Genomic DNA, 10,345 nt, shown 5'->3' with positions numbered 1-10,345 from the left:
AGTAACAGAAGGTAATGGGAAATACAGAAAGAGGGACATCAGTAATTAGAATAACAGATAAATCAACAAATAAATGAAGAAATAAAAATGTAAGTAAAAAATATCAAAATACAAGTTATTATCTTAAAACAAAATGAATCAAAACCACACGTGAGGAGATACTGAATAATAAAATGTCACTTCTGGCCAGCCCTAGGAGAGCTGTTAATCAGCTCAGTGGTCTGGTTAAACTAAGATATACTTAACTTTTTTGAACAAGAAAGGAGGGCGGTTATGTCATTTCGACAGATTCCATCTACCGCGAATATCTAATTATTTATTCACCAAACTACTGCACGTGAAATGTTACTCATCCATTCTTACGAGATATATCACCCGGAATTCTGTACGACACATTCCGGATTTTTTTTTTTTAATTCCTCCTTCTTGGTATAGAAGAAGCATATTCCTGTGCATTGTCAGAGTTTTGAGTTTGCTTAAACATTGATAGAGTATGATGTTAACTTCCTAGAACCTTTACAATTCATGCTTAAATCTTGCAATCAATACCCAGATCACAAATAACCAAGAAAATATATCTTACAAAGGTACACTCATGGAGAGCCAAATCACTTGACTTGACATATACGGAACCAAGAATTTATCTCTGACAGCCATTCAAAAAAAAAAAAAGAGAGAGAGAGAGAGAGAGAGAGAGAGAGAGAGAGAGAGAGAGAGAGAGAGAGAGAGAGAGAATGAGCGGATATGATAACAGCGGTAAGGTGAGGATTATCTTATCGAGGTCTTTCCATTTTTAATTTCATATGACGGTGCAGCGTTTGAGGGAGAACTGATAGCTCATGTCTGCTATTTTTTCTACCTCTTCTCCTTTCGTATCTTGATCCCCTCAGCTATACACAACAGTTGACTGACCAAATAGTGCATGATTCAGTGCTTACACCAACAAAAGCACAGCGGATTTAACAGAACAAACCTAAATTTCTGTGCGCGCACACGATTCGAATCTGCAACCTAAGCGAATTTGTTAATGCACGGTTTACACGACAAGACTTGCGGCAGAGAGAGAGAGAGAGAGAGAGAGAGAGAGAGAGAGAGAGAGAGAGAGAGAGAGAGAGCCAGGACGATAAAGGGCAATGCAACTTGGTAATTTCTATCATAACGAGTTCATGTTGAAAAGTTGATAGTTCTGAATGAATACCAGAATTCTTCACAACATGGTAACAAATGGTTTTTGTTCCAATGACTATGTTATTAATATTTCACGTAACTGTAATACATAAAAGCTTACTGCAACAGTCAAAGAATTAGTCTGGAAAAGGTAAACACGCGCTATGTATGTGGCAATATTTTATGATTTTTTTAAAAACTCGCCTGTAAAAAATAAAAAGAAAAGACTTTGCAAAGAAGCTTTCAAACTTTCAGACTAAATTCTGCCAAAAATAAAAATAAAATATATTCAAGAAACGAAGTAGAATCATCTTTCTTCTTTTTATTTCCTTTTATTTGCAAAAAACGTAGCGCATTCGTAGATGTGCGGCTTATGCTGTATTTATATCTTTAGGTAGACATCGTGTATGTGTACAAAATTAGAGAATATTCTGCAACTGAGGGAAAACAGAGTCATCTAGCAGAATAAAATAATAACGCCAGACACTGACTTAATGAAAAATGCATAAAAGGTAGTGAAATTCTCCTTAAATTTCATTATATTCGGCCGTCCCTTGAACTGTGAAATCCTTATTCTGTTTGACTGATATTGAACACTTGCTGCTTTTCAGAAAAAGGGAATACAAAGCAAGCGTATATATCCCTGTCTGAAGTCAGAATATCTGGGATTTCATAACTGATTTCCTAGTTGGTGACATTTTTACCAAATGCGGCACATCATGCAACATTCATCATAAAAGACGCAGAAGTTCGTCACAGGTCGACCGACTTCGTCAGATGAAATGGTAAACACCAGCGATATTGTTTTTACCAAACAGTCTGACGGAAACGATAAAGTCAGGTGAAAAAAAAAAAAAAAAAACGCTTGCCGGACTGCTACTTCTGAGCTGAATCCTCTGACTCCACTTTCGGATGGTGCTAAGACACCCAGATTCTAGTTTCAGTAACAAATTCAATTATGACAAGAACGTTAACAAGCTAGATTGGATGGAAGAATGATACCCGTGATGACAAACAAGATGTATTAGAAAACTGTAAGACATTTTGATGTACCTCCAGAAAAACTGGACTGGACTGCACAGTGTAGGTTGTGCTGGGGCTGTGCAGAACACAGTTTTGGGGAAGTTACTGACAATGATATAGCAGATAACTAGTTGAGTAGACAGCCATATCACAATCAGAGCCAATAACAAGGAAGACAACCAGATACGAGTATCTTACGAGCTTTATAGAGGTAATAAATTTAAAGGGACAATATGTCGTATGTACAACAGTTTTCCGGACTTTATATCGTACACACACATGCACACAGTCTGTGCGTTAAGCGTGTGTAATATATTTTTGAATATGCACTTATGTCTAAGATCTTCATCCGAATGCGTAAACAAACAAGAAAATATAACTGTATAGCTAGTAAAGCATTCCTATAGAAAGACAAACGCAAGGTAATTTCAAACTGTCAATAAGGACGAGTGAAAGATTTTTTCTTTAAGAAGCTACAAATGACAAGCAAACTGAAAAGCCATCTACAGTCACCAAACGACCCAGATCATTACTTAAACAAAATGAGATAAGACGCGCACGAAGGGGATTCATTAAAATGCACCGGTGGTCGAGACATCTACACTTCCATCTGACTACTAGAAAGCACTGAAACTTTTGCTCATTACATCTTCGTTCATTCCTTGTTCAACTTCTCTGTACTTTATATAATTATTCCTTTAATCTTCATATGAGAGGAAAGATCTGAAGAGAAAGGTATACTTGTGTTAGTATTCAAGGGTGTACGTGAGCTCACATTCAACCCATTCGCTTCTGTGTACTGTAGGTGCGTACGTGACGCCACTTGTTCCACGCACCTGATCGTCTCCCAGACATGGCCCTCAATCAAAATGCTTCCATGCACAATCCACTTCCATCCACCGCTTTTTGTTTCGAGCACTAATGAAGAGAACCAAAGCCATCTACCCCAACATTCCTGCCAATCCAGAGCATCTCTTAAAATCAGTTGGTTTTGCTTTTGCTTTTGTTTTTCCCTTTTTCCTCTGCGTGATCCCCCGAGGGCCTGCTTGCTTCTTCCACGGACCTGGATCGATTCCTCCTCATTAATCACATATGCGGCCCCTTGCATATATTTCACCTCATTAACTTTTATTTGTGCTTCTTTAATCCATCGTTCGCACTGTCCTTAGGATGCCGGTTCTTTCAAGCCTAATGTCAAGTTTCAAGCGTCCGTCTGTTGTTTTCTATCGTTTCATATTTCATAATGAGTCATTTGTATTTCTCGACATAAGCGCTGTCTCTTGTAGAAATGCTACCATAATCCCTCGCTCTTTCAGCAAATATGTGTTCGGGCGTAAGGTCTAAAAATAGCTAAGTATTTAACATTTCCTCCTCAATTCTTTTACACTTTCCGCTCCGTATATTTGTCTTTTACTTGATCCATGAATTTTATCTCCCTGTCAGTTTACTTTCTCCAATACAAGGTTTTCCTCGACCAAAGAATAACAGATAAAAATAAATAATGGTAGATGAATGTACTTCGTTTTTCTTCCAAATAAAACATCATTATTTCTCGACTTACAGTTCTTCATCTGACAACAATGACCAATATATATTAAATATTAAAGTGATATACATAACTGAAAGAAGTGTTTTAATCAAAGGCGAACAAGTAACCTACAACCAGAATACATTCTTACTTCATGAGACTAACCCTTTTTTTTTTTTAACGCAACCTGGAGAGAGAGAGAGAGAGAGAGAGAGAGAGAGAGAGAGAGAGAGAGAGAGAGAGTCTAATAAAACACCCTAGCAACAGCTTCCTCGCTTGTCATCAGCTCTTCGCTACTGGCCTCAGCGACATCCTTTTTTTTCTTTTCTTATCCTTGTTTCAGATCAACAATTTCTCGCTGAACAGAAAATGAAGGAAATAAAACTGACGCAGCGGTAAAAGCAAGCAGAAATGAAAAATAGCAAAGTACTTCCTGAAGCGATTATATGTCACATTCCCTTTTGAAGGGATCAAAGCTGGTCAAAAACCTAGAGGACCGTTACTTTAAAAGAAACAGCTATGGAATAGTAGCATACACCAACCAGCTATTAGAGGCACATTATAAGCTGGTGATTTTATCTCAGAACAGAAAAAGATTGAGTGACAGTAACAAAAGATCAATACGATCACATATTGCCAGATGATTGCGCTGTGAAGAGCTTCTTCTTTAGGACTGGAACATAGAATGGAATGGAATATAGAATTTAGGCCAAAGGCCAAGCCCTGGGACCTATGAGGTCATTCAGCACTGAAACGGAAATTGGGAAGAGAAAGGTTTGAAAGGTGTAACAGGAGGAAAACCTTGCTGTTGCACTATGAAACAAATGTTAAGAGAGGTTAGATAGCAAGATGGAAGTAAGCGAGTGTGAATGGAGGTACAGTAAAAGGAATAAAAAGGGTTGCAGCCAGGGGCCGAAGGGACGCTGTAATGCCTACAGTGCACCGTGTGAGCTACACTGACGGCACTACCGCCCTACGAGATTCTTTCTTTAGGGAAAATCTCATGGAAAATGAGATTAAGTGATCCTAGCGAAAAGAAACGGACAGGATTTTAATATGCTCACTGTCATTTCTTTACACATTAGTAAGGATTTATATGTATACATTCTTAAATCATATGAATTCATCAAAAACTGCTTTCCATGGCAATGACATTTTGCAAAGGTTGCTGGACTTTCCCATAATCTTCGGGACGAACGAACGTTCAAATAATTTCTGACAGTAAATGAGACAGCATAACATTAGTTATCGCAACACTGGACAATAAAGATCGAATGTAGATATCATCTCGACAGAATCTATTAGGCAGTCAGGAGAAAGTGAAGCATTCGTCATCGCTATTTAACTTTCTATAACAATGGCAAGAATCTGTAAATCTGAATGGTCCCAGTCTTTCGTCTGTTAAGTTTTTCTCGTCTGAAGATGCCAACCGCTAGTTAAGTCTATTTCCATTATTTTTCCTAAATTGGAGTACCTGTCCCTCTATTTGTAGTTTCTGGATCATATCAAGTGCAGCAAGCATTTGCAATAAGTCAGGTGGTAACCAAAAAACTTTGTTTTCAAACCTTGGGTTGTGCCATAGCTTCTGTAAATGTAAATTTCATTATTCATACTATTCATCATGATACATTACTAAATTTTAAAAGAAGGTAATGGTGATAAGCAGCGCATAACACATGTAAATAAGACGAAAAAAATACTTTAGACTTTCCTGCAAAAAATAGTGTTTATCAAGTATACGAGCACACTGGTTGAATATTTGTCTCAATTCGTCCAGTGTAAATCTCTTTCACATGACCATTAAAAAACACTGCTCATCTCTCTTTCTCCTTCGCTCGAGGCTTTGATCATATGCGGACTCTGATACGTAACCAATTAGGCTACTGCCCATTTTCATATGTCATTTGAACGTGGATATATGAGGATTTTAAGTGATTTCCGTGCCCGAAAATCAGCTGTGATTTTAAGTGATTTCCGTGGCCGTACATCAGCTGTGATTTTAAGTTATTTCCGTGCCCGTATATCAGCTAATATTTTAAGTGACTTTCGTGCCCGTGCATCAGCTGTGATTTTAAGTGATTTCCGTGCCGGCACATCAGCTGTGATTTTGAGTGATTTCCGTGCCCGTATATCAGCTGCGATTTTAAGTGATTTTCTTGTCCGTACATCAGCTGTGATTTTAAATGATTTCCGTATCCGTACATCAGCTGTGATTTTAAGTGATTTCCGTGCCCGTATATCAGCTGTGATTTTAAGCGATTTCCGTGCCCGTATATCAGCTGCGATTTTAAGTGATTTCCGTGCCCGTATATCAGCTGTGATTTTAAGTGATTTTCGTGTCTGTACATCAACTGTGATATTAAGTGATTTTCGTGTCCGTATATCAGCTGTGATTTTAAGTGATTTCCGTGTCCGTACATCAGCTGTGAGTGATTATAAGTGATTTTCGTGTCCGTCCATCAGCTGTGACTTTAAGTGATTTTCGTGCCCGTACATCAGCTGTGATTTCTGCTGTGATTTTAAGTGATTTTCGTGTCCGTACATCAGCTGTGCTTTTAAGTGATTTTCGTGCCCGTATATCAGCTGTGATTTTAAGTGATTTCCGTGCCTGTACATCAGCTGTGATTTTAAGTGACTTTCGTGCCCGTACATCAGCTGTGATTTTAAGTGATTTCTGTGCCCGTACATCAGCTGTGATTTTAAGTGATTTCTGTGCCCGTACATCAGCTGTGATTTTAAGTGATTTCTGTGCCCGTACATCAGCTGTGATTTTAAGCGATTTCCGTGCCTGTACATCAGCTGTGATTTTAAGTGATTTCCGTGCCTGTACATCAGCTGTGATTTTAAGTGATTTCTGTGCCCGTACATCAGCTGTGATTTTAAGTGATTTCTGTGCCCGTACATCAGCTGTGATTTTAAGTGATTTCTGTGCCCGTACATCAGCTGTGATTTTAAGTGATTTCTGTGCCCGTACATCAGCTGTGATTTTAAGTGATTTCCGTGCCTGTACATCAGCTGTGATTTTAAGTGATTTCCGTGCCTGTACATCAGCTGTGATTTTAAGTGATTTCTGTGCCCGTACATCAGCTGTGATTTTAAGTGATTTCTGTGCCCGTACATCAGCTGTGATTTTAAGTGATTTCTGTGCCCGTACATCAGCTGTGATTTTAAGTGATTTCTGTGCCCGTACATCAGCTGTGATTTTAAGCGATTTCCGTGCCTGTACATCAGCTGTGATTTTAAGTGATTTCCGTGCCTGTACATCAGCTGTGATTTTAAGTGATTTCTGTGCCCGTACATCAGCTGTGATTTTAAGTGATTTCTGTGCCCGTACATCAGCTGTGATTTTAAGTGATTTCTGTGCCCGTACATCAGCTGTGATTTTAAGTGATTTCTGTGCCCGTACATCAGCTGTGATTTTAAGCGATTTCCGTGCCTGTACATCAGCTGTGATTTTAAGTGATTTCCGTGCCTGTACATCAGCTGTGATTTTAAGTGACTTTCGTGCCCGTACATCAGCTGTGATTTTAAGTGATTTCCGTGCCCGTACATCAGCTGTGATTTTAAGTGATTTCCGTGCCTGTACATCAGCTGTGATTTTAAGTGATTTCCGTGCCTGTACATCAGCTGTGATTTTAAGTGATTTCCGTGCCCGTACATCAGCTGTGATTTTAAGTGATTTCCGTGCCCGTACATCAGCTGTGATTTTAAGTGATTTCCGTGCCCGTACATCAGCTGTGATTTTAAGTGATTTCCGTGCCTGTAAATCAGCTGTGATTTTTAAGTGATTTCCGTGCCCGTACATCAGCTGTGATTTTAAGTGATTTCCGTGCCCGTACATCAGCTGTGATTTTAAGTGATTTCCGTGCCCGTACATCAGCTGTGATTTTAAGTGATTTCCGTGCCCGTACATCAGCTGTGATTTTAAGTGATTTCCGTGCCCGTACATCAGCTGTGATTTTAAGTGATTTCCGTGCCCGTACATCAGCTGTGATTTTAAGTGATTTCCGTGCCTGTACATCAGCTGTGATTTTAAGTGATTTCCGTGCCCGTACATCAGCTGTGATTTTAAGTGATTTCCGTGCCCGTACATCAGCTGTGATTTTAAGTGATTTCCGTGCCCGTACATCAGCTGTGATTTTAAGTGATTTCCGTGCCCGTACATCAGCTGTGATTTTAAGTGATTTCCGTGCCTGTACATCAGCTGTGATTTTAAGTGATTTCCGTGCCCGTACATCAGCTGTGATTTTAAGTGATTTCCGTGCCTGTACATCAGCTGTGATTTTAAGTGACTTTCGTGCCCGTACATCAGCTGTGATTTTAAGTGATTTCCGTGCCCGTACATCAACTGTAAACATGCATTCTAGAGAGAGAGAGAGAGAGCGAGAGAGAGAGAGAGAGAGAGAGAGAGAGAGATTCCTGTCAGGTTTTAAGCCTGTCTATCGATGCTGGTGTCCGTTCATTAGCAGTGGATAAATAAGCCTATCGCCAGAGCTACTCATTGGTGAATTTAATCCCAGTGGAATTTCCACCGTAATCGAATAACAAGTGTCGTTTATTCGTAAATGAAATATCCCAACCAAAATTACCACGTGTCCATTTTTGCCAAGCTGCACCATCTTCAATCAGCTTCCTGTGAATTTAACTTACTTAGAAACTGAGGAGATGAATGGAAACTATCTCCTCGAGAAAGCAAATCATAAATCACCATAAAGCGCCCTACATTAACTTCTCGTGAAACAGATTGGAATTGCGCAAGTGAAGGAAGAGTTCTGGCTTAACATAAAAACGGCGAAAGAGACACATGAAATCTGAGAGCAAAGATAGCGTTGGCCAAAGCAATCACATCAGTCAGCTTGAGGCTACAGTGAGCATCTCGCCAAAGAGACAGACAACCCATTTCCCTTCATCTAGTCGATACCCAGAGAAAACGAGAAGAGGGGGTTAGGGTGGGGTTGGAAGCTACAGACCTACGTCTTGAAAGATGAAGGCTCCTCTCATCTCAGATCAGCCGTTCTCAGAACACTAGAGTGATGCTGAGTGTTTCTTTCCATCTATCCCAGGCTGCTAATTCTTTGCCTAGTAAAGTCTGTCCAAATCCTTATCTATTATTATTATTATTATTATTAATATTATTATTATTATTATTATTATATTGAGAGGATGAACCCTATTCATATGGACAAGCCTACAACAGGGGCCACTGACTTGAAATTCAAGCTTCCAAAGAATACGGCGCTATTACAATGGACGGGTTTGACGCAGCCTACCTCAGTGGTTGGCTGGAGTCCCCGTTCTCCACTTGCTTTACCAACCTTTGGATTAACGACCTATAAATCTGCGCGGCTTTGTAGCATGTATGGTTCCTGCACAAATGAAGTAACTTCCTTTCCGACAATGTATCACAGCGAAGCAGCCATATCCATGTCATTATATATATATATATATATATATATATATATATATATATATATATATATATATATACATATGACAATTTTAGATCTTTCTCTCCGTCATCGCTATGTACTTTAACTTTGTCAAGAGTTTAGGCGGTCTAGTAAAACCAAACTGATAGACGGTGAATGAGGATATATAATTAAATGGAAAGGTCAGCATTTCACAAGGGTGGAAGCCCGACTAATTCGGGGAAAAAATGGTGTCATTATATGTAAAAAAAAAACAAACATACAACCCTTCCTTAATAACCTAATCGCGAATTACTATCATGACGAGTATTAGAAAAAGTCATATATATCCTCATTAAAATCTGAGGCATATACATTGATGGCAAAGTCGGTACTGCATTCTAAGTTCATGGAAGTCTGGAGCCTGCATTCTGCATTCGGGAAGGCTGGGAGTCTGTATCCTACATGAGATGCATCTGCGATCCGATTTCTACATTTGACTGGCATGCTATCCCGCAAATGTTTGATTAGCATGCTATTAAACGTGTCCTTATCAATTTTTGAACATTCGGAATAATGAGAAAAATGTTTTGGCCCTGACGACTCCTGCGCGATATTAATATTCCAGTACAGAATATTTCTCCCTAACCCACATCCCCCCCCCCAACCCAACAAAAAATGGAATTCGATTCCGTATGCACGAACATCTGAATAAAAAAAAAAAAACAATTTTGACTCAGCACCGAGAATATGAATTTTATGCAATCTTTCAATTTATCAACGGGAAAAACTTTGAGTTTTGAAAATTCTGCTATGGTTTCAAACAGATGTCGCCCGCAACATACGAAGTACGTAAAAAAAGGAAGGAAAAAAAAAAACCACTCTTACAATTCCAATCTCTAGCGAGCAAAGATGTTCATGTTCTCAAACAATATGAGTGAGTGATTTCAATCGATGCTCTCGCGAAATTTCGATCACCGGAGTATAAAGGAATGTTCAGCAAAGCTATTCTCTTTGCATTTTCATCTATTTATTAATTTATTAACTTTTTTTTAAATTTTTAATAAGTGAGCTCTCTTCTTTCTGCTTTTCCCCTTTGCCTTCTCTTCCTAATGAAGACCTTAATATTCTTTTGAATAATAATAATAATAATAATAATATTAATAATAATTCTGTTGATAATTCATTACTTACCGAAAGGTTAAAGGTTATTTTATAG

The 10,345-nt window shown here is 38.7% G+C and overlaps 1 protein-coding gene across 1 annotated transcript in view; it reads left to right on the top strand.

The window, feature by feature from the left end:
* Nucleotides 1-5,636: 5,636 nt before the first annotated feature.
* LOC136853874 (uncharacterized) overlaps nt 5,637-10,345 on the top strand; it is a 19,361-nt gene continuing 14,652 nt past the window's right edge. The window contains exons 1-4 of the mRNA XM_067129799.1: nt 5,637-6,132; nt 6,338-7,480; nt 7,563-8,068; nt 8,633-8,748. Of these exons, the coding sequence (XP_066985900.1) occupies nt 5,637-6,132; nt 6,338-7,480; nt 7,563-8,068; nt 8,633-8,748 (2,261 nt within the window). The remainder of the gene's footprint in view (nt 6,133-6,337; nt 7,481-7,562; nt 8,069-8,632; nt 8,749-10,345) is intronic.

The sequence above is a fragment of the Macrobrachium rosenbergii genome, chromosome 28 (assembly GCF_040412425.1).
Source record: "Macrobrachium rosenbergii isolate ZJJX-2024 chromosome 28, ASM4041242v1, whole genome shotgun sequence".
NCBI classification, from domain to species: Eukaryota; Metazoa; Arthropoda; class Malacostraca; order Decapoda; family Palaemonidae; genus Macrobrachium; species Macrobrachium rosenbergii.
Note: the sequence above shows the minus strand (reverse complement) of the source record. Positions and strands in the feature narration are given on the sequence as shown.